Consider the following 25,393-nt stretch of genomic DNA (forward strand, 5'->3'; position numbering starts at 1 on the left):
CCACACTGGCAATGTTTTTCTACAACCTCTACTAATGGGGAGAAGGTACAGAAGCCCGAACACACCCACCAGCCGGTTTTGAAACAGTTTCTACCCTACTGTTGTTAGAATAGTGAATGGACTCACAAATTCTTAACATTCACCTGTATCTGTTTTTGTTTTTGCTGTTCACTTATTTTTACCTATCTATGCTACTTAACTCTGTGATCTGCCTGTATTGCTGGCAAGACAAAGCTTTTCACTGTGCCTCAGTACATGTGACAATAAATTCAATTCAATTCAATTCACCTCATTTGAGTAAACAAAATAACTTGATGGTTTCCCTTTATTCTCAGACTCCATACCCGATGAAACCTTTCTGCCTGCATGATATATTCTATTATCTCCCTCTGGCTAAATGAATTTGGTCTAAATCAAGCATCTCAAGCCATTGACACCTCAGCACAATGGATCTGAGATGATTATCGAATACCGAGCCAGATTAACTCAGTCTATTGGGTAAACATGACATCACTCTGTGTCTTATAACGCTTTTTGGAAGTGAATACACTTTGTTTTAAAGACCTACCACTTAAATTTAACTCTTTTTCCATATCTCCTCTGTGGAAAGACACAGTCATTATTGATGTGGACAGAGTTTTCCAACCATTGCAGAACTTTCCAAGCTAATGTAAAGAAACTTTTTTCAACAAAATACCAATGCAGGTGTGAAGTTCTCACACACACATGAGCAGTTGTTTAAACTATTTATCTTGACTCTGTTCATGGTCCCAGTGTTGGCAAATCTCCTGATAATGAAAAACTGCTACCATTTATCACTGCTGTAGAAATGAGCACTTCGAAATGAAGCTACGACATTAACAGTAGTGGGAATTGCTTTACAGCGAAATGCTGCAATATAAGATCTATCCCAATTAAAACTTTATTAAAACCATTTGAAGGATATTAAGTTATATATTGTTCATAAGTTCAATTAATTTTGTATGTAAAGTACAAAAATATTCCAATCACGGTAATATTTCTTACCTTGTGGTGAGCAATAGTACAAAAATAACTTACATTTATTGTGTCTCACAATAATACATCCCTAAAGCACTTTACAGCTTCTGTTAAAGGAAATGCAAAAGAGAAAATTCTGTCCTTCTGCTCCCAATCTATTAAATTTCAACACCATAAAACTCAATGGTCTGTGAGCTTCAGACTTCAGGGGCACCTATAACACTTACTTTGTTTTAACAAGATATTTGGGAATCTTTCACTCTTTGAGGAAGAGAAAGATCTGAACTTAATTTTCATCTTCGGATGCTTTGCAGATTTAGAATATGTTGTTTTGTATGATTGTAAGCAAATAACAAATGAAACACTTCAGTCATTTTGATTGTGTTTTTTTTTATTTGAAGCTAACAGATATTCTAATATTTGCTTTCCACTGCTATGCTGTAAGTTACTTTTCTTGCTTCCATTGCTACTGCGCATTATTCTTTGCCTGTGAAGACAAGATGAATGATTAAATTTTGTCTGACCCTCTGCCAAGGCACCTTGTATGCCATTTTAAAGAACTAGGATTGAGCCTGTTCGAGAATTTGACATAATTCTCACAAGTTGCTGACAAACTCCTCACTGACCCTGATCCTGGATGTCTTCATTTGAAATATTTGATTTACACTGTGGGATTTGGAAACACATTTTCCAGGTTTGAACTATTAGCCCCTTGAACAAAGGAGCTGGCCAGGTGAGATATGCAGTCCATAAACACAGCAGAAAGTTGATCTTACGACTGAGTGTTTGTTCAGCACAATAAAGGAACAACAGTGACCCATAGTTCATCTCCTTAAAAGCTAAATTTGATCCTATCAGAAACCAAAGAAGAACTTGCCTTGATATTATGCCTTGCACAACTTCAGGATGTCCCAAAGCACTTTACGATGAAGTAAGTACTCCTGAATTGTAATCATTTGTAGTGTAGGAAACATGACAGTAAATTTGAGTATGAGCTCAATCAGCAATGTAATGACAGCCGGTTTCTTTCTGTATTGTTGGTTAGGAATCATCTGCTCTTTTTTGAAGTGCTTTGAGATCTTTTACATCCACTCTAGAAGGCAGATGGAGCAACAGTATTAATGCCGCATTGACAAGATGACACCTTTATAAACTCTTTCAGAATGGGTATGATTTGGTGGCGATTACTAAGACGTGGTCGTAAGGAGACCAGTTTTTGGAACTGAATATCTGAGGGTACTCCGAGTTCTCGAAGGATAGGCAGGAAGGAAAATGAGGTGGTGTAGTTTTGTTAGTAAAGGATGAGATCAGTGCTGTCGTGAGAAATTATATTAGCCTTGGTGATGAAGATGTAGAATCAGTCTGGGTGGAAATAAAAATAATAAGGAAAAGAAGTTCCTGGTGGGAGTCATCTCTCTGTCCCCAAACAGTAAACCTGCAGTCAGGCACAGTTATAAAGGAAATAGGACTTTGTAAGAAATGTTAAGGCGATAACCATGGGTGATTTTAATATTCAGATAAGCTGGATTCTTGAAATTTGCAAAGAAAGTCTTGATTGTCGCTTAGAGCAATATGTTGGGGAACCAAACAGGAAGGGGGTTATTCTGGATTTGGTATTGCTTAATGAGATAGGATTAACTAATTACTTTATAAAGGATCCTCAATGGAAGAGTGATCATAGCATTCTAGAATTTCAAATTCAGTTGGAGCTTGAGAAACTGGAGTTTCTCAAGCTCCAACTGGACTGGCACTCTGGAGTTTAACAGAGGCAACTATATAGACATAAAAACAGATCTGGCCATAGTGGATTGGGTGGGAAGACTAAGAGGTAGGACAGTTGATGAGCATTGGCAAATTATTAAAGAGATACTCAATTGCTCCCAACTAAAATATATTTCAGAAAGGAAGAACTTTCATAAGAGGGGGAAAGATCCATGGCTAAGCAAAGAAGTTAAAGATAAAACAAAGACAAAATTTGAAGCGTACCATTTGCCATAAAGTGTACAAAAGATGAGTGATAGGCAGGAAGGTTGGGAAACTTTTAAACGATCAACAAAGGTTTACTAAAAATGTGATAAAAAGAACAAAGGTAAATTGTGAAATCAAACTAGCATAAAATAGAAAAATGTATAGCAAAAGCTCCCACAAGTATATGGAAGAAAAGAGAGTAGGTAAAGTGAATGTTGGTTTCATGGAGGATAAGACTGGGGAGTTAATAGTGGGGAATGCAGAAATCGCAGAGTCACTAAATCAATATTTTGCTTCAGTTTTCACATTTGAGGTCACTAGTACCATTCCAATTGTAACAGGTAATGCAGAGGTGACAGAAAGGGAGGAAATTAAAATGATCATCATCACAAAGTAAAATGTACTGACCCAATTACTGGGATTGAAGGCAAGTCCCCAGGCCTCATGGTCTACATCCGAGGGCCTTAAAGGAAGTGATAAGCATAAATAGTGTTTTGTAATATTCCAAAATTTCCTGTTTACAGGAAAGGTTCCAGTGGATTGGAAAAATGCTAACATAACATCCTTATTCAAAAGGGAGGTAAGCAGAAATTAGGGGACTACAGACCTGGTAGTTTAACTTTGTCATTGGAGTTATGGGTCCCTTTCCCCCAGAACTTCTTCTACTCCTTGCAATGATTACTGCATATTGTCCCGTTCAGTCAAATAAGTAGACCAACTTGCCTCTTCTTTTCCAAGCGAAGAAGTGAGCCGCATCAAATGAAACTGCTAAGAATTCATTGGCACTAAAAGTAAAAGAGTGTAGTAACCAATGGATCCTCTGCATCTTTGGCAGTTTCTTTCACTTAGATCGCTTTCTCAAAAAGCAAATTAGGGTCTACAAACTCACCTTGCAGTGGGATACTGTCATCCTTGGTGCAACCATGTTGCTATTCCTTCTAGTCGTGCTTCAAAGAAAGATGTAAGATCTGTAATATTTTTCTGCATTCCAACAACAAAGTCTTACAGACTGGATAACAAATTGATTTCAATCTCTGCTGTAGCTATTGCAGAATGGAGGTTCAAGACCATTGCAGTAGCAATGCTGGTTGAGAATGACATACACGGTTTCTTAAACCTCTCTTCAATCATTGCAAACTAAAGCATGGATCTTGCTTTTTACTCTGATTTCACCACCTCATGAGCCTTAACTTTCAATGGATGCCTTCGACTCTTTTTCTCAACCACGCTGCCTAACCCTTGTATCCAATGTGAAATTATTTTTTTAACCATTGGCCATGATAAATGCGCACAAAAATCATCTTGTGAGTCGAACAGTTCAAATTCCTGCGGTTCCACACATAGGCTGCCTTGCTGAGCTTTGCCTCATTCCTGAAGAAGGGCTTATGCCCGAAACGTCGATTCTCCTGCTAGAGCCTCATTCCTGAAGAAGGGCTTATGCCCGAAACGTCGATTCTCCTGCTCCTCGGATGCTGCCAAGCCGCATTCCTGAAGAAGGGCTTATGCCCGAAACGTCAATTCTCCTGCTCCTCGGATGCTGCCAAGCCGCATTCCTGAAGAAGGGCTTATGCCCGAAACGTCGATTCTCCTGCTTCTTGGATGCTGCCTGGCATGCTGTGTTTTTCCAGCACCACATTTTTCAACTCTGGTACTCCAGCATCTGCAGTCCTCACTTTCTCCTAGTTGATCTTTGAGGGACTCTATTATCTCCCTAGTTATCCTTCTGTCCTTAATGTATTTATAGAATCCCTTTGAATTCTCCTTAACCCTATTTGTCAAAGCTATCTCATGTTCCCTTTTTGCCCTTCTGATTTCCCTGTTAAGTATACTCCTATTGTCTTTATACTTTTATAAGGATTCACCCGATCTCTGCTGTCTATACCTGACATATGCTTCCTTCTTTTTCGTAACCAAAACCTCAATTTCTCTGGTCATCCAGCATTCCCTGCACCACCTGCCTTTCACCCTAACAGGAATATATTGCGTCTGCCTGGAAGTTTGCCCCAGGACTTGATGGCCAAGAAAAGTTCATTTATAACATGACTGAACAGGTCAACCAGCAAATCCTTCCATCAAAAGCCAATGGCTGGTGGTAAAATTGGAAGCGATTCCTAGTCAGCCATGTGATGAAAGAAACTTGCAGCCTCTCCAATCTCAATCCAGTTGCTCCAGAGTACAAACTGTAAATTATAAATCTGCGTTACTACAACAACCTAGACTTTGTAACACGCTAACTTGAGAGAAATGCAAAACGAATATAGAAAAAACTTAAAAATCACACACCAGGTTATCGTCCAACAGGTTGATTTTGAACCACTAAGGTGGTTGGTTGATGGGTGGAGCCAAGGGGTTAGTGGGCGGGGCCGGGAGGGTAGTGGGCGGAGCCGGATTGGGCAATTGGCGGAGCTATCCCGGCATCAGTCGCTGTCAATAAAGTTGCTGCCGTTTGAATTCTCCATTTGCCAAGATGGCGGATTATGATCTAACGATGCGGATCGCTAATTTCCTGGATCGGCACCTGGTCTTCCCGCTGCTCGAGTTCCTGTCAGTTAAAGAGGTACGGTCTCGGATCTCCTCTCCGTGCGCACATAACGCTCGGGGAGCCCGATAACGGTACCAAAACGGAGCTCGAGGCTTCTCAGGCCCCGGCACGTGAAATAGGCCCAAGGCCGAGCCTGGCCTTGGAGTGAGTAGTCCGCCTCCAGCACTGTGCAATGTTAAGGCCGAGGAGTTCTGATTCCCACATCAGCTTATCCGGTTTTACCGATCGCCTCTCTTGCTTTTCTATATTCCCTAGTCACCTTGATCAGTTAACCAACCGTTTGTTTAAATGCATTAATTTTATTGGAGAAAAATAAGTTATAGAAGGGGCAAAAACTGGGGAGGAAATTTTAGAGCTTACTACATCGGTAGCTGAAAGTATAACCATCACCTACTTTCTACAGTTTCTGGAGATCAACGGTGGTTTTCTTCCACTCCGGTTTCTGGCATGGCTGATATATCCAGTGTACGATCTGCAGGAACTGTGCCACATTTCTGAGCAGGTGAAGTTTGGAGATTTGTGTGCATGTACTCTGATGCCTGAACTTCGCTTATGCACGTTCCTGACAGTATCTTTTGAGTGAAGTTTCTCCCTTCTGATCCATCACAAGCCAGGCACACTCTTCAGTCAATGGGGATTTTTGATTTCTTCAGAGATGCGTAAAGGACATCTTTAAAGCATTTCTTGTCCTCCTTGGAGTGTTCTAAAACTGAGTTATGAGTGGAGCACTTGCTTTGGGAGTCTGGCAAGTGATATGTCCTGCCCAGTGGAGAGCTGCTTCTGAATGACTAGTGCCTTGATGCTCGCTTCGGAACAAATACTGCTGTTGGACACTTTTCTTGCCAGGTTTGTCAGGTTTCGCAAAGGCACCACTGGTAGTATTTCTCTTGTACTTTGAGATGCCTGCATCAGCTTGTCCAAATTTTTAATAATGTATTAGTGTGGAGATCATTACCCAGGAAATCACAATGTGGCCATTGGTAGTGGATTAATAATGATTGGACACATGTAAAAGACTCGAATTAGAGAAGGGTGGAGACTTTGTAGGATTGTGGATTTGAGGATAATTGTAGAGGTAAGGAGAAATAAGATTCTATGGAGAGATCATAACAACAGGTGAGGATTTTAATGTGGAGTTGTGGCTTGATTGGGACACAGAAGACTAGCAAGGACAGGACCGATTAGAGCGGGGCGGATCAGAGTTTTGGATGATTTTAAGTTATATGGAAGGTAGACAGTTGAAGAGTGACTAGAAGTGTGTTGGTATGCTGGTCAGACAACCGCTTGAGGACTGCATCAGGTTATGGTCACACCATAGATGAGTATCATACCCAGCTCTGGTCAGATCACACCTTGTATGTTCTGGTTATAGCCCAAGTACTGTGTTCAGATCAGGTCAGTCCATACCTCAAGTATGGTTTTCAGTTCCGATCAATCAACTGATCAAGTACTTTGTCCAGCTCTTACTCGTTGTGATGTCCAGTCTAGATGTGATGAAGCATAAGCCTGATTCAACAGCATGTGAAATGAGGTAGCTATGTAAAAGTAGAATATGTGGTCTTAATATGGTGTGAGCTTGAGGTTGGAAACCTGACTCTAGGTCAAAGATGTCACTGAGATTATAAGCAGACTGGTCTAATTTCAGATTTTTGACAAGAAAAGCAATGGTAGCTTGAAAACTGGCTTCATTGTGCCCAGTATATAATTATGTATTGCATCATATTAATGAATGTTTGATGGAATCCTTAGTTGGTTTAGCATTTTCAACATACATTTTAATTTGAAAAGTGTACCCAAAAGTCTATGGATCTTATGGGTTGGTTGATGTTTTCATGACTGAGGACGATAGAGTTCAGTTGGGCGAGTGTGAGCTACAAAAGTCTATGGAGCAAATGTGGCTAAATGAGTGAGTTCTTGATCAGACACAGCTAACAGAATTCTAGAGGTAGAGTTGAGGAATAGAAGGAATACTCCTATTCTCAGTGTACCATTGCAATAACTATAGACTAGATCACAATTACAGAAAACAAAATATATTCACAAATCCTCAAAAGTGATGATGAGACATAAAAATACCTTAAGTGGATTGTGTGGTTTTTAAAATAGGAAAAGTAAATTCAAAAACAAAAATGCTGGTTTGACTTTGGTCAAGTTTGTGTAGAATTTGAAGTACTCCATATTGGCAGAGTTGTCAAGATCTGAAAATGTGTTGCTGGAAAAACGCAGCAGGTCAGGCAGCATCCAGGGAACAGGAGAATCGACGTTTCGGGCATAAGTCCTTCTTCAGGAATGAGGAAAGGGCTTATGCCCGAAACGTCGATTCTCCTGTTCCCTGGATGCTGCCTGACCTGCTGCGCTTTTCCAGCACACATTTTCCACTCTGATCTCCAGCATCTGCAGACCTCACTTTCTCCTCAGAGTTGTCAAGATCCCTAGAGAGGTCACAGAGAAGATATACTCAGAAGATACTATTAATGGAGCGTTAAGTCTTTGGGGAAACCGAAGAAGCTAACATTGATCATCTCAGAGTAGAGAAGGGTGAGGCAAGAATTGGCCTATCCAATTCATTATGCTCCCACATGCATTGAATATTTGTATGCTGTCTGACTGGTAGATATCTTAATGGCCCTGTACTATCTCCCATCTCACCCCACACAAATCTCTTGCCCCTCTGTCAAGGAGCAGGGACCTTTGCTTTGATGTTGATAGTGACGGATGCCTTGCTCCTCTTTTGCTCTTTTTGTTAACCCGTAGGCACTCCAGTCAATTTGACTGTACCAACTACTGCCTGCCTGAAATCAGTTAATCCAGCTCTCGTAACTGAATTTGTGCTCCCTTTATGTACTCTGCATCGTATGGTCTTTCAGGGAAGTTGATCGATTTTGATCCTGCCATATATGGATTCAGGACTTATAAGTTGGTAATAGTGGTAAGAACTGGACATAGTACTTGATCAGTTGATTGATCAGAATTGAAAACCGTACTTGAGGTAGACTGACCTGACCTGAACTCCGTACTTGAGCTGTAATCAGAACACAGAAGGTGTGATCTGACCATAGCTGGGCATGATACTCCTCAATGATCTGACTATAACCTGATGCAGTCTTCAAGCTGTTGTCTGACCAACATACCACGTGACGTTTGAATAATTTTTTTACAAATATTTGACCCATTTTATTTACAGATTTACAATGAAAAGGAACTCCTGCAAGGGAAACTGGATCTTCTTAGTGACACGAACATGGTTGACTTTGCTATGGATGTGTACAAAAACCTCTATCCTGATAAGGAAATTCCACAAGGTTAGTTGTACATGATGCATTTAAATGTAATTTGGTATTTAGAAAGTAAAATCTTCACAATTCAAAAAGTGAAAACATTGATTAATGATCTGCCTTGTAGAAACGCACTTTTATGGATGTGTAGATTTTATTCCATTAAATTAGCATTTAGATTAGATATGTGCTTCTCAACTACAACTTTATATTTCTACAAAGATTAAATAGCCAACGTAAAGCTGTTTCTGCATGGTGAATGGAGTATATTTTAATGCTATCTGTCTTGTAGACTGTTGCGGTGCTTCCCTTGCCATTTGCAGCAGGTTTTATTCAATTCAAAGAGGAATAGTAAAAAGCGGGAGCTGGAGGCTGGAGAACCGAGACTGTGCTCTGTGGCAAACCTTGAAGTTGATTGTACCTGAGCAGTTCTGTGCTGGAGTTACCAAACAAAAGTGGGCATGTCAGATGTCCTGAAGACCTTGTTCAAGCAACCAGATATCTTTCCCCTCAACAAATAGTTGATCTGTGATGCCCATGAACCCCTCAGTAACAATGTCCTCCATTTCTGGCATGTTTTTCTCTCATTGAGGAATAACTGCTTGCAAAGCTTTTTTATTTGTATGTTCTGTATCCTTGTCTTGTGACCCAATTTTGACTTATTCTTTTATGGCTGCAAAGAATATATACAATAGAATATGTACAGTAGAACTTGCTGAATATGCAGTTGAAGTGTTACAACAAGCCGGAGATAATTTGCAGTTTCAGTCACCAAAATTATTTCTGATCTTGTTAATTGTCTGAATGCCATAGAACATTGTCACTTATGGGCCCACTCATGAAGTTCACTGTAGATAAACAGAGCAGGGACATCCTTTGTATCATTACTGAAAAGGCAGTATAGGTAGTGGCAATCTTGACATTTCCTTAAAAGGGATTGTTCACTTTATGCACCTTTTTCACCAATCGAGTATGGGGGGGTCTGCATCCTAACCCCAATTTCTTCCACCCTTGATCAATATTCATAAATATCCTTAACATAATCCTGATGTTTTCCGTAATATGAACTCAAATGAAATAACCTTGTTGTTTGGAAATGTGTTTAACACCACAATAAGAAAATTTTATCCATTGATGTATTGAGTACAGGAGTTGGGAGGTCATGTTGCGGCTGTATAGGACATTGGTTAGGCCACTGTTGGAATATTGCATGCAATTCTGGTCTCTTTCTTATCGGAAAGACGTTGTGAAACTTGAAAGGGTTCAGAAAAGATTTACAAGGGTGTTGCCAGGATTGGAGGATTTGAGCTACCGGGAGAGGCTGAACAGGCTGGGGCTGTTTTCCCTGGAGCATCGGAGGCTGAGGGGTGACCTTATAGAGGTTTACAAAATTATGAGGGGCATGGATAGGATAAATAGACAAAAGTCTTTTCCCTGTGGTGGTGGAGTCCAGAACTAGAGGGCAAAGGTTTAGGGTGAGAGGGGAAAGATATAAAAGAGACCTAAGGGGCAACGTTTTCACACAGAGAGTGGTACGTGTATGGAATGAGCTGCCAGAGGATGTGGTGGAGGCTGGTACAATTGCAACATGTAAGAGGCATCTGGATGGGTATATGAATAGGAAGGGTTTGGAGGGATATGGGCCGGGAGCTGGCAGGTGGGACTAGATTGGGTTGGGATATCTGGTCAGCATGGACGGGTTGGACCGAAGGGTCTGTTTCCATGCTGTACATCTGACTCTATGACTATGTGTTTTCAATTCATAGCACATCTCAGAGTGCAGTTAACTTTCCTCTCACCCAGCATGCTTCAACATCCCAAACCCCATTTCAGTTGTGCTATTAATGTTCAACACAAGTATACAAGTCTATGGATTGTTTTTGTTTAGGAACCACGAACTACTACCTGTTCCTACCTTGAAGAACATTGTCTATAATTTGATGTCAGGTGTCATTTACTGATTGGAAAATTGAAGGAAGAAAAGTAATTGATAAGGAATGTGTCAGACAAACTCTTAAGCCAGTTTTGTAGTGAATGTTATCTATGTTAGAGAGTAAGAACTTAATTTATCTAGCATCTTTCTGAACCACTCACTTGCTGTAAAGCACTTGAAATAACAAAGTACTTTATAACTGTTGGACTGTTATAATGTAGAAAATGCAGCATTGATTTTGCACACAGTCTGTTCCTACAAACATCAACAGTAACAATGACCAGATAAACCAAAGCAGAAAAGTAAATTGACTTAACCTAATACCTTAGCTAATATCGGTTAAGTTTCATGTTCTTCAAACAAGCTGTGGACATTGATGGACTCTGCATTGAATTTCTCTGTTTTCTGGTGATCTTTGAATCCACTTTCCACACAGAGTAGGGAAAAGCATCTGCATATTCATGATGGAGACTTCCATATTTGATTTGTTTTCATTCCTGACCCAAACTGTCCGAAGATGAAGAGCTGTGAGGAAGTTTCCTGTGGCTTCTCTGGGTTGGAATTCTAATGCCACACTGTTTCATGGTTTCCTCCTTGTTGCTGTACCATAATGGACAAATGCCAGCTTTGTAATTCTCTGACACGATGTTTGAGGTTTGAGCTATGTTCTTCCTAATCCTCCCTTCAGTTGTGTGGGTTTACCGAAACAAATTTCAGTTCTAGTTGTAGACTGTATCTGCCTTTATGCAGCACATAATTTTGTTATTCTCATCATTTAAGTTGCTCGGTCTGTGAATCAATAGCTTACAGGGGTCAGATCTTGATTTTCAGCTGTTCAAGTTAATTTTGATCACTGTTGAAGATGGAAAGGCTTAAAAGTATTCAGCATAAAATGTTTAATCATAGTGCCAGAAACCTATGCAAAACAGGCATTCAAAATGCCGTAAATGTTTTCTTACTGATTCTGAAATAGATTGAGTGGTTTTCTGTGCATTGACAGATGCTGCAAACAGTTCGAATCATAATTGAGCTCTCGCTTTACTTGACTTGATTACACGGTCATTGAGCACAGCAATAACAACATTTCTGAATTCTAAGTTGCAGTGAAAATCAAGAAAATTCACGTTCGTCATCCATATAAAGGAATGCAGTTTGATAACCTTGATGCTCCCATTTAAGCAAGGGGTGGTGGAAATCTATAGCCTTGAGTACAAGGTAGATAGGGGAAAAAAACAAAATTTTTGAGAATTCTCCAAAAGTAGCTCTAATTATTATGGCTGGGGTCACCATAACTTAGCTTGTTATATCCATGAATTGTAATGAATGTTGTCTGCAATAAGAAGGTATAAACTTGCATTTCTGGAGTACTTTGCAATTCTGTAGCATCTTTGATTTCTGTCATGCCTGCAATTCTGCAGTGCGTGGCTTTGGGGCACCCCAAAGCACCTTATAACCAATGAAGTACTTTTGAAGTGTAGTTCTTTGTAATGTAGAGATGGAAATGTGTTGCTGGAAAAGCGCAACAGGTCAGGCAGCATCTAGGGAACAGGAGAATCGACGTTTCGGGCATTAGCCCTTCTTCGGCTAATGCCCGAAACGTCGATTCTCCTGTTTCCTAGATGCTGCCTGACCTGCGCTTTTCCAGCAACACATTTCCATCTCTGATCTCCAGCATCTGCAGACCTCACTTTCTCCTTCTTTGTAATGTAGGAAAGGTGCCAGCTAATGTGTGCAGCAAACTGCTGCACACAGCGATGTGACAATTACCAGTTGATGTGTTAAGTGCATTTGCTTCAATAGGAGAAGTCCAGTACACTCTATTCAAAAGCTCTGTGGAATCCTTTCCATTTGCCTTAGAGAGCAGACATAGCTTTGGTTTAATGGGTTCATCAGAAAAACTGTACTAGGAGTGCAATGATCCCTGAGCATTGCGTTGAACCCACAACTTTCTGACTTTGAGGCAACCGTGCAAGGAGTCATAGCTAAACAGTGTCAGTGAGTAGATCAAAGCGGAATTACGATGTACTGTTCTGAAATCCGGATGACAAACTGATGTTTAAAGCCAACATTGATTGAGAACTCATGCTAACTTAATGTAAGTGGGAAGTTAATGTGGAACGCTCGCATTCTCAAAATAGGCATAAAACTGTATTTGTATAATTAACTATCATTTATATGTAATCTTTCAAGAGAATTCAAGAGGAATTAAAATTCTGGGTTAGCTTGAACATTTTGCCTTGTATAAGCCCACACCCATAATCATTTGTGTGAAACTGATCTATTTGAATTCACAGCCTTACGAGAGAAGCGAACGACTGTTGTTGCTCAGCTGAAACAGCTTCAATCAGAAACTGAACCAATTGTCAAGATGTTTGAGGATCCAGAAACAACAAGGCAAATGCAATCAACCAGGTAAGCAAATATAATTCGTACAATGTGTTCATAATTAGACATGATGTAGAAGTGCGGTGTTGGACTGAAGTCAGAAGTTACATGACACCAGGTTATAGTCCAACAGGTTTATGTGAAATTGCAAGCTTTTGGAGCATTGTTTCTTCGTCACTTCACCTGACAAAGGAGCAATTCTCTGACAGCTTATGATTTCAAATAAACCTATTGGACTATAACCTGGTATTGTGTGACTTCTGACTTCATAACTAGAAGCAGCATTTTCAGTTCATGTTTATCTTGATGTCATATGTGGACATCAACAGTGGTAAACTGTGTGCCGATTGTCTGATCTGATTTTAAAATTGTTGCTCTACTGAAAAGGTTACTCTGTAATAAGTTGCTCCACTTGTAATCTCTGGTTAGATGTTGTCCTACTTGCCACATGTCAACATGCCTTAAATTTATTAGTAGGTACTCCAAAATGAAAACTGCTGCACAGAATTGATTACATTTGCACAAGATGTTTTCCTGTTTGAGGTGTCTCATTTTTCATTTGGGCATGGTATGTTACAATTGTGTTTTTCATGTATATTCCAGATAGCACCATCCATTCCAGTCTGTTCACGACTAGTGCCATGAATGGTTTTCTTTCTAGTACCTGAAGAAACTATTTATTTTGCTGCAGCAATTGCTGAGTGTTGTGATTTTTGCATTGGGGGCTGCAAAATAGCAGGGTGATGTCCCGACCCGGGCAGTAGCTCTCAACATTGAAGCAGACTTAGGTGGGCAAACTCTGCTAGAGTTAAATGGGTGAATGGTGCAATTTACAGTTGTAGTATTTAGTTTTGTAATATTTCAAGGGGTCAATGTTTTGCTTGAACCTCCGATTTATGTCCATAAACTTTATATAAACTCGATAGATTTGAACACAATTATATCAACTTTGAACAATCTCCTTTACCTCAGAGGCAAACAACCCAACCTTCTCCAATCTAAGTGGGTAACTAAAATCTATCATCATGGTAAATTTCCTCTGCACCCTCTCGAGGACCGTCACATCCTTCCTTAAGTGCAGTGACCAGAAGTGGATGCAGTTCTGTGGTGGTGGCCTAACCAGTGCTTTGTAAAAGTTCAGCATAATGTTTTTGCAATCATATCCATGATCTCAGTTTATGAAGTCAAATATCCTTTTGCTTTGCTAACTAGTTTCTCACTATGACCTGTCACCTTTAAAAATCTATTTATGTGAACTCTCAGGTCCCTCTAACTCTGCAAACACTTAGGAATTGTAGCATTAAGTCCATATTGCTGATCCCATTTACCTCAGCTGAAATGTATCATCTCACATCCCACTTCAGTGTCTTTTTATTTCTGTCTTTTGAAAAAAATGTAGACTACAACAAAAAGAACTACTTTTAAAAATAGGGATTCACCAAGATAGCTGTATAATTTCATAGCAAAGAATTCGATATCTGTTGTGAACTTTTTTTGTGGTGGTTGTGAGCTCCTGCAATATATAGACTATGACAAGTCAAGGAATTGGTTACAAGTGAAGCTGACCATTGAACTGACTTTGCAGTTTTTTTTCCTTCTTCTACCAATAATCTTATTTTTCCCATTTGTTTGTATGTACAGAGGGCGTTTAAAAGAGAATGAGTGTTTTCGTAGAGTAGATGTGTACCACTGGTTTATATCTGTTTACTTGTGGCTATCATCTAGTTACTTAGAGTAAAACATTTTTTTTAGTACAGAAATCTGGTCTATGTTTTCTAATCAACCTTGGTCTGAAAGTCAGGTAAATTGGGAGACAGTACGTACAACATCTGGAACAGCTGGGACCTGGTTTGTGGCGCGCTAACACAACAGGATCGTAACCGTATTAAATTTCATCTGCCATTTGTCTCCCCTTTCTGTAAGCCTATGTCATGTCTTGTTGCAGGCAGTTTGTATTATTCTCACTGTTCACTGCACCTCCAAGTTTCATATTGTTGTTACAGGTTGAATTTTTGTATTCTGTTCCAATATGTACAGCAAACATTTTATTAACCACCACCTATGGGACCAGAGGTGTGCTGGTTCATCAAATATTCCAGTTGATCAAGAGATCCACATAATCAGTGTAAAAACACACGTTAATAGAAATGTAATGCAGGAAGTACATACATCACTGTTATACTTTATTTGCAGCATAAATCACTTAAGTAATAATGCAACTTTGTCTTAAATAAAAATTACTGGCAGAGAGCCTTCTCACTTGCATCCTCAACTGACTACTTTGATATCGTGGAGATCATGATAATACAGTAAACTTGTGGTATTTAAATTAGATTAGGTTACCTACAATGTGGGAACAGGCCCTTCGGCCCAATCAGTCCACACCGACCCACCCAGCCCCATTTCCCTCTGACTAATGCACCTAACACCATGGGCAATTTAGCATGGCCAATTCACCTGACCTGCACATCTTTGGACTGTGGGAGGAAGCCGGAGCACCCGGAGCAAACCCACGCAGACACTGGGAGAATGTGCAAACTCTACACAGGCAGTCATCTGAGGCTGGAATCGAACCTGGGACCCTGGTGCTGTGAGGCTGCAGTGCTAACCACTGAGCCACCGTGCTGCCCCAAAGGGAGGTATTTATTCTTTGCTGGTTTGTCTGGAGTATTAGTTCATAAGATGTTATTTAAAATAAAGTTTGCTGTATCAAAATATATCTATATATTTTAATAATAACATGTTGGAGTTGAATAACAATGTTTGCTTAATATCCGGGAGTTCTTGAATGAGGAATAGTAAGGATTGGAGCATTTTTTGAATTTTTGAGGTTCTATTTGTTTTTCACTTAATGATTGAAGGTAATTTAAATTGATATCCATGCAAACTGTAAGCTTTATTTATATTGATTCGGGAGATGCCACACTGGGTCACATGTGATTTTGACATTAAAGGGCAGTCATTCTCACCTCCTATTCAAATTTCACTCACTTTTTTTTCTTAAATCATGTTTGAAGCAAGGTTCTAGCTGAGTTCATCCTAATGGACCCCAAGATAAGCATAAATGAGCAGGTTACTGCTAAGCAAGTTCTGCTTGTTCGCACTGTTGATGACACCTTCTATTACTTTATCAATGATTGAGTAGGCTGATGGGGTGGTAATTGGCTGGATTAATTTGTCCAGCTTTTTGTGTCCAGGAAATATTGGACAATTTTCCATATTTTTGGGTAGACACCAATGTTGTAGTTGAACAGCTGCACATTGTAACAACTTTAGCTTATCTCTTACCCATTTATTGATATCATGGGGAATGAATCAAATTGTCTGAAGCCGGGCATCTATGATACTGGAGACCTTCGAGGAGACAGATCAATCATCGAGTCAGCCCTTCTGGTAGAAGATTATTGCAAATGTTTCAGCTGTATCTTTTGCACAGGTGTGCTGGGCTCTTGCATCATTGAGGATGGAGATACTTTTGAAGCTGCTTCCTCCACTGCTTAAATATTCTCCTCTGTTCACAATTAGATGTTGCAGAGCTTAAATGTGATCTGTTGGTTCGGAAATTGTTTAAGCCCTTCTATTCTGTCCTGTGTTGTAGCTTCACCAGATTTCCATCTGGATTTTTAAGTGTGTCTGGTGGTCCTGGCATACCCTCCTGCATTCTGCATTGAACCAAAATTGGTCCCTTGGTTTAATGGTAATATTGAGAGTAAGGGAAATGCAAGGCCATTTGTGTTTGACTACAGTTCTGTTGCGGATGGCAGTCAGCACTTGGGTACCTAGTTTTGAGTTTCTAGATCGGTTCAAAGCCACTTGTATTCAGGACAGTGATGATGCCATGGAGCACGATGGAGGGTATCCACAATATGAAGATGGGATATGATCTCCACAAGGACGGTGTGGTGGTCATGCCAAATGATCCTGTAAAAGACAGATGGATTAGTGGCATGTAGATTCGTGATTTTATTTTTCCTTTTAATATTTCTTTCATCAGGCAGCATCCGAGGAGCAGTAGAATTGATGTTTCGGGCATAAGCCCTTCTTCCCAAAACGTCGATTCTCCTGCTCCTCGGATGCTGTCTGGTCTGCTGTGCTTTTCCAGCACCATACTTTTCAACTCTGGTCTCCAGCATCTGCAGTCCTCACTTTCTCCTAATTATTTCTTTCACCACCTGTCGTAGATCCAATCTCATAGCCATGTCATTGATGCTGCTTAGTCAATCTTGATGATGAACACTGAAGTTCTTTACCCAAAGTACATTTTGTGCTGTTATGAATTGGAGGAAGCACTCATGGTATTTCCACGGCAAAGTACTGACTCATCAGCCAAGGGGAAGGGGTAATAACAGGAGATTTTGTTTGACATGGTAACATTAGACATGGGTCTAGGATGGGGTCCAGGTTTAAAGTTGAGGACTCCAAGGCAATTCTCCTTTGACTGTATATCATTATGTGGCCATCTCTGCTCGTGTCACAGGACATAACCAGGGGTGGTGATGTTGTTGCCTGGGCCATTGTCTGTAAGGTATGATTGCATACATGTGACTATATCACGCTGTTGCTTAACCAGCCTGTGAGATAGCTCTGCCACGTTTGGCAATAGTCCTCAGAAGTTAGTGAGGAGGATTTCTCACATGGACAGAGCTGTGTTTGCTCTTGTATTTTCTGGTGCCGACGTTGAAGTTGGGTATCTGTCCAGTTTCATTCCTTTTCTTCAGTCTTTTTTAGTAGTAAGATACAGCTGAATGTTTGTTTTTTGAGGATATTTGAGGCAACCACATTGCTATGGGCCTGCAGTTACATGTAGGCCAGACCAAGGAAGCATATCAGATTTCTGCTGCTAAAGGACATTTGTGAACCACATGGGCTACCTTGCTGGAACTAATGAGCTGAAGTTTATTCTTTCATGTTTAATCTACTAGCTCAGTGATATATTTCTCAGTATGGAGAAAGAATGAGGTAATCCGTTTTGGAAGAAGCAACATGGAGAGTCAATACAGATTCCATGGTACAACTTTGAGGGGATTACTGAAGCAGTGTGTATCAAGGTTCATGTGGATGATTCTCTGAAAGTGGCCAGGCCTGTTGAAACACTTTTTTTTAAAAGGAGGCTTATAGGACACTAATTGATTGCAGATTCTGCTGTTCCTAGTCACACTGTAAGCCCCTTGATTTAAGGTGCCATTGGCCAGGGATTTCCTTGAGTTTCTTTTCAGTGGAAACTTTTTTTTTTGCCAGTGCAAGTGTGTATGTGCGCTGATTTGTAGATACCAGAGTCTCCTTCCCTGGTTCAGGCCAATGTCCATTCTGAAGAAGGATCACTGGACTCAAAACATTAACTGTTCTTTTTTTCCACAAATGCTGCCAAACCTCCTGAGTTTCTCCAGCAGTTTCTGTTTTGGTTCATTCTATTGTAAGTGTTCAGTGACCTGGACTATCATGATTTGCAGTTCCTGGCAGCTTACCACAGTTACTAGAATTTGATCAAACGTTTCAAATTATTGTTCATGCTAATTGTTTCTGTCCGTTACAATACCAAAAAGCAACTTTGGTTGTGGAATCTTTCACCTTCAATGTTTTCTCTTATTGATTCTACAGTACACTTGATAGAAATATGACAATTCCAAATAGGTTGGAGTTATAAGGAGAGGGTGGATAGGTTGGGGTGTTTTTCACTGGAGCATGGGAAGTTGAGGGGTGACATTATAGAAGTTTATAAAATCATGAGGGGTATTGATAAGCCGAATTGCAAGTATCTTTTCCCTCGTGTGGGCGATTTCAAGATGAGGGGGCATATTTTTAAGGTGAGACGAGAAGGATTTAAAAAAGATGAGAGTTTTTTTACGCAGTGGTTTGTGTGTGGAATCAACTACCAGAGGAAATGGTGGATGTGGGTATAGTCAAAATGTTTAAAAGACATTCTGGATAAGTACATGAATAAGAAATGTTTGAAGGGATATGGGCCAAGTGCAGGGCAGGTAGGGTTAGTTTAGTTTGGAATTATAGTTAGCAAGGACTGTTTGGACCGAAGGATCTGTTTCAATGCTGTGCAACTTTTCTTTTTGACTCTGCAAGTGATGCTACACCTCAGCAAATCATTGTTCAGAACACATTCTGGCCACCTTTTATTGAAAGAAGGATGTTGAAGCCATCGAGAGAGTGCCAAGGAGGTTTACTAGAATAATACCAGGAATGAGGAATTTCAGTTATTCTCCTTGGAGCAGAGAAGACTAAGAGGTGACATTATTGAGGTGTTGATAATTATGAATAATTTTATCAGTGAAGAAAGGATCCTGTACTTTGTTTCCAATAATTGGTATGTCAGTAACTGGGGATCACAATCTTATGATCGTCAGCAAGAGAGCTAGGAGTGAGATGAGGACGAATTTCTTTACTCAGAGCTGTTAGGATTTGGCATGTGTTGCCTAAGAGAGTGGTGAAGGTGGTTCTGTAGGAGGTTTTAAAGAAGAGTTGGACATCTATTTAGAAGTGATAAATTTAGGGGTTACAGAGATCTGGAGAATGGGACACATTTCATAGCTCATTTGGGAACCTGTACAGATTTTTAGTTCGAATGGCTTCCTTCTGTACTGTAAAATTCTGTTTTCCAGCTCATCAGCAACTGTGAAGTACACAATAGTGTCTTGGCTAATGCATTTTTCCCTTGTTGACGCAAAGGTAGAAATGGGGAGGGCAGATTTGAAGCTCACCATCCTTGTTTAGTCATAAATGCAGAGCTGCACCTTGTGCTCCTACATGTGCCACCAATTACTGAAGCGTATTTCATTGCACTTCAAAACTCTGAATGGAAGCTGTGTCACTAGTTCTCTTGTTGCTCATCTTGCATAATCTTGCAGTAAAGATATGTAGGTACAGAGCCCTTTAAATTAATAGGTAAAAGAACCAGTGAGGTTGAGATGAGCATTCCTTTTAACACATCAAGTTGTTGCAAACTCAAGTGCACAACCCAAGGGAATGGAAGAAAATATCCAAAAGGGAACTAAATATAAGGGAAAAAAATGCAGGACTATGGGAACAGAACTAAGGTGAGCGTCTAATTGTGTCGGTCTTTGAAGACACTGGGACAGACACAGGCTGGATGGTTTCATTCTATATTGTATGGCAAATACTGAAATTCTTAATCTGCAAATCTTATGGCAAAATTGTGCACTTGCAATGGCAACAGTTCTTTATGAATTATCTTCCAGAATTTTTTATTGTTTAAAGGGCAAGTGGGAGTAGAGGTTTCATAATTAACTCTGTTCAAATTTGGGGAATGGAGTTGGTTTGATTCAGGTTACTCAAAGCAGAACTGTTCTATATTTCACATTTTAAATTTGTTTAGTAGAAAAAAAAATTATTAATCTCCATCTGGAGAATATTTCAAATGCTGGTAGTTTTTGTTTTGAGTGTCTGCTTTTTAGTTCTGACCCTGCACATTAATTGACGTTTCCAATTACAGTATAAGTATTGCTACTAAATTATTTTAGCATGTAGATGAATGGTCCAAGGAATTATATATTTATTATAATTATATTAAGTGTACTTTTACTGGTACATTAAAGAAAGTATTCCATTGAAGTCCTGGGTCTGTGAGGTACCAACAGATTGTAGAGCTTAAGATCAAATGAGAGGCTTTGGATATATATTTGCAGATCAAAGTTGGAGGACTGACTCTGGGGAAGGTGTCATTAATAGATTTGACAAGCCACATCAAATACAGGGCAATGCACAACCCCAAGTTTCTTCCATGTGAGGGATTGCAATTAGAACTAAAGGTCGAATGAGGGGCGACAGACAAATGAGTCTTGTCATGACTATTTGCAAAGTAATTAAAGATTTTAACTTTTTTTTAAAATCTAGGTACTGTGCAGTGATTTTGTTGAACTGGTGACTTTTGTGCTACCTGGGCCTAGTGCCCTAAGTATACCTCTCATCCTTGTTTTAAGTAAATGCAGTTCAAATTCCATTGATGTAGAATTCTGCCAATGTGTCTGGTTGTTCGTAGGTTTCAGGGTGAGGTCAGCAATTTCAATATGGTGAGACCTTGTTCTTCTTTTGCTCTGAAGATGCTGAGGTCAGGGAATACATTGGGAATCACCCACTGCCCTTGGGACCTCCACTTGTTTTGGTTGACATGCTGGTGTTCAGAGGTGGCACTGAAGACTAAACTAAACTAAAAATATACAAGGAAATGTCCCTCACTAATTCACATTAGAGAACAGATGAATTTTTATGACAGTCAAAGTGGTTGTCACTGGGCCAGCTTTTTATTCCAGTTTTTTAAAATCAAATTTCATCATCTGCATTTGTGAGATTCAAATTTCTGTCCCCAGAATATTAGTGAGGGGTTTTGGATGCTAGACTAGTGACATTATTTCTTGCTAAATGAATAAATCGCTTTTATCATTTTGAATGCTTTGATTAGAGCACCCCTCAACCTTCTGAACTGAAGGTAAATATAACCCCCGTTTTTGAAACATGACTCTGTTAATGAAAAACACTCCTTTATCAGTTCAAAAGAAACAAAACTGCTTTTTGGATAGACCCAAAACAGCATTGGTACAATAGTTGAAACACCACTTGTATAATGCTCGCATTAGTATTCCTGTATCTAACGCCTTAGTTGATTGAAGTCTTCTGGGGCTTTTAACTTTTAAACTGGAACTGTGGTATTGTCTTCCTGGGGCAATAGTACACTTGAGCCTTACAGTACTCCTGTCCTGCTTTTGACTGCTCTGCAGCCAACACTAATTCTTCACTGTAAGGACTTAACTCATAACTTCCTTCTCTTATCAGAAGCACTTTTCGGTAGAGCCATCCTTTTTCTTTAAACACATTACTCAAAGTTAAAAGTGAAATTAAAAGTTTCTCTCTCAGTAAAGGGGTCTCCCTCAAGCTAAAAGAATGGATTCCAGAACTCTTAACAAAACTTTGAGGACCCCATTTACCGTGGTAGGTCACAAACGCAAATCTCTTATTGCCATGAAACCCACCCACTCTTACAGCCAAGCTTATAAATAACTGCTTTTTAAACAAAATCACCATAGTTACATTAATTTGCAAGCTTATTATTAACTTTATATATAAATATCCAACGGTTGTGATCTCAACTTCAGAAAACCAAGCTTACAGCAACTGTCATGAAAAATTGCATAGTTTACATCAGAGATTTGTGTAGATAGTCACCTGAATCCCATTGCTTCCTCTCATCTTCTAGGTTTTCCATATCTTGTCAGAGCCTATTCTGTGCATGACTCATTCCAGTACGCAGATTGAGCATTTAATGCATTCTTCTTGATATTTATACACACCATTTTATTTGGCTGTAACATGTTTCAAAGACGGTTCTAATGCAGTTTTGTGAAGTTGCTGCGACCTCTAAAAATGGACAGTGAAGCCAGGAAAAGGTGAAAGCTCAGCAAGAGATGTTCAAACTCAAAGCATCTAATAAACCAAAAATAAAATTAAAATGCTCTTAGAATGGGAGCGCTGAGGAGCGACTGGAGAAAACTGGTTAAATTGTTACTTTTTAACTGAAATATTTAAAATGTTTAAAATGAAAAATCACACACCACCAGGTTATAGTCTGACAGGTTTAGTTAGAAGCACTAGCTTTCGGAGCTCGTGATGGTTTGAATAGTTGTGGAGTATAAAACATAAGGCACAGAATTTATAGCAAAAGTTTACAGTGTGATGTAATTTGTAATTCCAATTATATTGAAAAAGACTTGGATTGTTTGTCGCTCATCTTTTCGAATGTGCATGTTGGTTTCAGTTCTTTCATATGTAAATTGCAGAACTTTCTTGTAGTTACATTCCCAAGTGAACTTCAACAATAGGTGCCATGTCAGCTCAGATAATGCATTGAAGGTGTGAGGTGTCCTTTGAGACTGTCTGCCTGTTCCCCAATATTCAGACTGTTTTGTGTGTGTGTTTTGTGTGCTCGTGAGGAAACTTGGCTCCAAAGTCCTCCTTGAAGGTGGTCACCTGAAGGTCCATGGTACGTTCATGAGACCGAGCAGACTCTACGGCAATGGATGAATGGACACTGCACAACAATCAACACAGAAGAGTGTTCTCTCCCAGTCGGAGCACACTTTTGCGGTCTGGGACATTCTACCTCTAACCTTTGGGTAACCATCCTCCGAGACAGACTTCGGGGCAGGCAACAACATGAAGTGGCTGAGCTGAGGCTGATAGACGAGCTCGGTATCCATGTGTATGGCCTCAGCCAAGACCTTGGGTTCATACTACAGGTGACCCCACTGCCACGCCACACACACACACACACACACACACACACACACACACACACACACGCAGGCCATCACAAATACACAAGCGCTCTCATACACTCCCACATACACGCTCACACGTACACATCCACACGCTCACCCTCTCACAGACTTGTACCCCTTTACACTGTCACACTCATGCACACGCACACATACACATATAAGTTTGAGGGGTGAATTTGTACTTGAAGAATTACATTTTATTTTGATCAAAAACTGCATGAATTTATGTACAATTCCATAAATCCCCTTTTTAGAAATAGAATCGGTCTGAAGATTGAGGCACAGACACCCTCACACAGGGCACTTCACACCTTCAGTGATTATCTATGCTGACATGGCATCTTTTGTTAAATTTCACTTGAGAATGTAACTTTAAAAAAGGTTCTGGAATTTACATACGAAAGAACTAAAACCAACATGGTCATTCTAAAAGATGAGAGACTTAACAAACAATCCAGGTTTTTTTCAATGTATCATTTCAGTTGCATCACACTGTAAATGTTGGCTATAAATTCTATGTCTTATGATCTTATATTCCACAACCACCTAATGAAGGAGCAGTGCTTCCAAATAAACCTGTTGGACTGGTGTTTGTTATTTTTAACTTTGCACACTCCAGTGCAACACTGGTATCACCAAATCATGATTAAAATGTTTAATCATTCTGGTTTTATACATAAGTAAAATTTTTACTTTTGAGTAGCTTTATGACAGCAATAGTTCGTGCAGTGATGCTAAAACTTCCACTGTAATTTGGTCATTATAGTGGTGCCTTTGAATGTGTTGGCAATCCAAGTGTCAGTATTGTTTGTAATGAATGATGAGAATTGTCTGCTCATAGCTGGTACAGCCTCTTTACCTGGGAACACATGAGAAACTGGGTTGAAGATTTGTTTCATTTATTATGGATCATCTTAACAATCGGTAACTTTCCTACTGTCACTTTGAAGTGAATCCAAACCCTTGTCCCAAAGGCCAGTAATTAGGTTTTTGCACCAGCATTCTGTTGTGCGTTGTCTCTGACCAAATATTTTTTGAAATGAGGATATTGAGCGATGACGTCCAATGAACAACTGTGATGAAATGGTTACGTGAATGGATTATTCAGAGTTCTTAGCTGTGGGGCTGGTGCTCAACACTTTATACATGAAAGAAGAAAAACTATTAACTGGGCTCTAATTGCCTGATGTGGAAGGCAAGCACCCCATTGGTATTCTTCAGGTTTTCTGTATGATGGAAGTCTTTGAGCCTGGCCAGAAGCATTGAGCTGGTAAAATTGACCAATTCTCTGCAATCATAAAGAAAAAAATGGCCCTATCTGCCTCAGAGTGCACAGCAGTGGGAAACTATTTCAGAGCATTATAGATGTTGTTTTGTCTGAGTTTAGTTTATTACTGGACTTGTATTGTTTTCTGTTCATTTTGAGAAGAGAGAGTCTTTGATAAGTTTTAAGGCAGTTGTACTAGTTCAATTTAAATTATCAACGTGTTCCCTTTTGAGCCAATTCCAGCCTGAACTATCTTTTAAAAAAATATTGTATTTGGTTGGTATGCTGAAGAAGAATTGTATTAGGTTGATTAAACTTTGAGTAGTTCGCATTTGAAATTGAAGCCTATGGGCAATTGAACTGTGTGCTGGGAACAGCATCAGATCAAGGCAAAAACTATTTCAATTTTAAAATGGGGAGGAAGAGGGACAAATTACAGAAATGAAATTGATATTGCTCACTATCTGCTTTAGTTATTAATTTGATAGTTGGAATAAAATTAAAGAATTGTTATTTCCTGATGTTGGATGAAATTGGTTTTGAATGGTTAATGTGTCTGACACTGGTACGATGAGTTTAGCATATTCTGCAGCTTTGATTCACTACTCAATTTCTACTGATAGTCCACTTCCTCACGTGGCCTGATTTGGCACTTTTCTAGGCTTCTTACCCTACTAATATATTAAAGTGTTCATTTAAACATGTAATAAATGATATGCAAAA

General features: G+C 39.6%; 1 protein-coding gene across 2 annotated transcripts in view; it reads left to right on the top strand.

Annotated features, from left to right (window-relative positions):
* Positions 1–5,398: 5,398 nt before the first annotated feature.
* LOC122549252 (eukaryotic translation initiation factor 3 subunit E) overlaps positions 5,399–25,393 on the top strand; it is a 157,490-nt gene continuing 137,495 nt past the window's right edge. For both annotated transcript variants that reach the window (XM_043688743.1, XM_043688744.1), the window contains exons 1-3: positions 5,399–5,524; positions 8,694–8,811; positions 13,012–13,129. In XM_043688743.1, coding sequence (XP_043544678.1) covers positions 5,435–5,524; positions 8,694–8,811; positions 13,012–13,129 — 326 coding nt within the window. In that variant the 5' untranslated portion in view covers positions 5,399–5,434. The remainder of the gene's footprint in view (positions 5,525–8,693; positions 8,812–13,011; positions 13,130–25,393) is intronic.

The sequence above is a fragment of the Chiloscyllium plagiosum genome, chromosome 4 (assembly GCF_004010195.1).
Source record: "Chiloscyllium plagiosum isolate BGI_BamShark_2017 chromosome 4, ASM401019v2, whole genome shotgun sequence".
In the NCBI taxonomy this organism is placed as follows: domain Eukaryota; kingdom Metazoa; phylum Chordata; class Chondrichthyes; order Orectolobiformes; family Hemiscylliidae; genus Chiloscyllium; species Chiloscyllium plagiosum.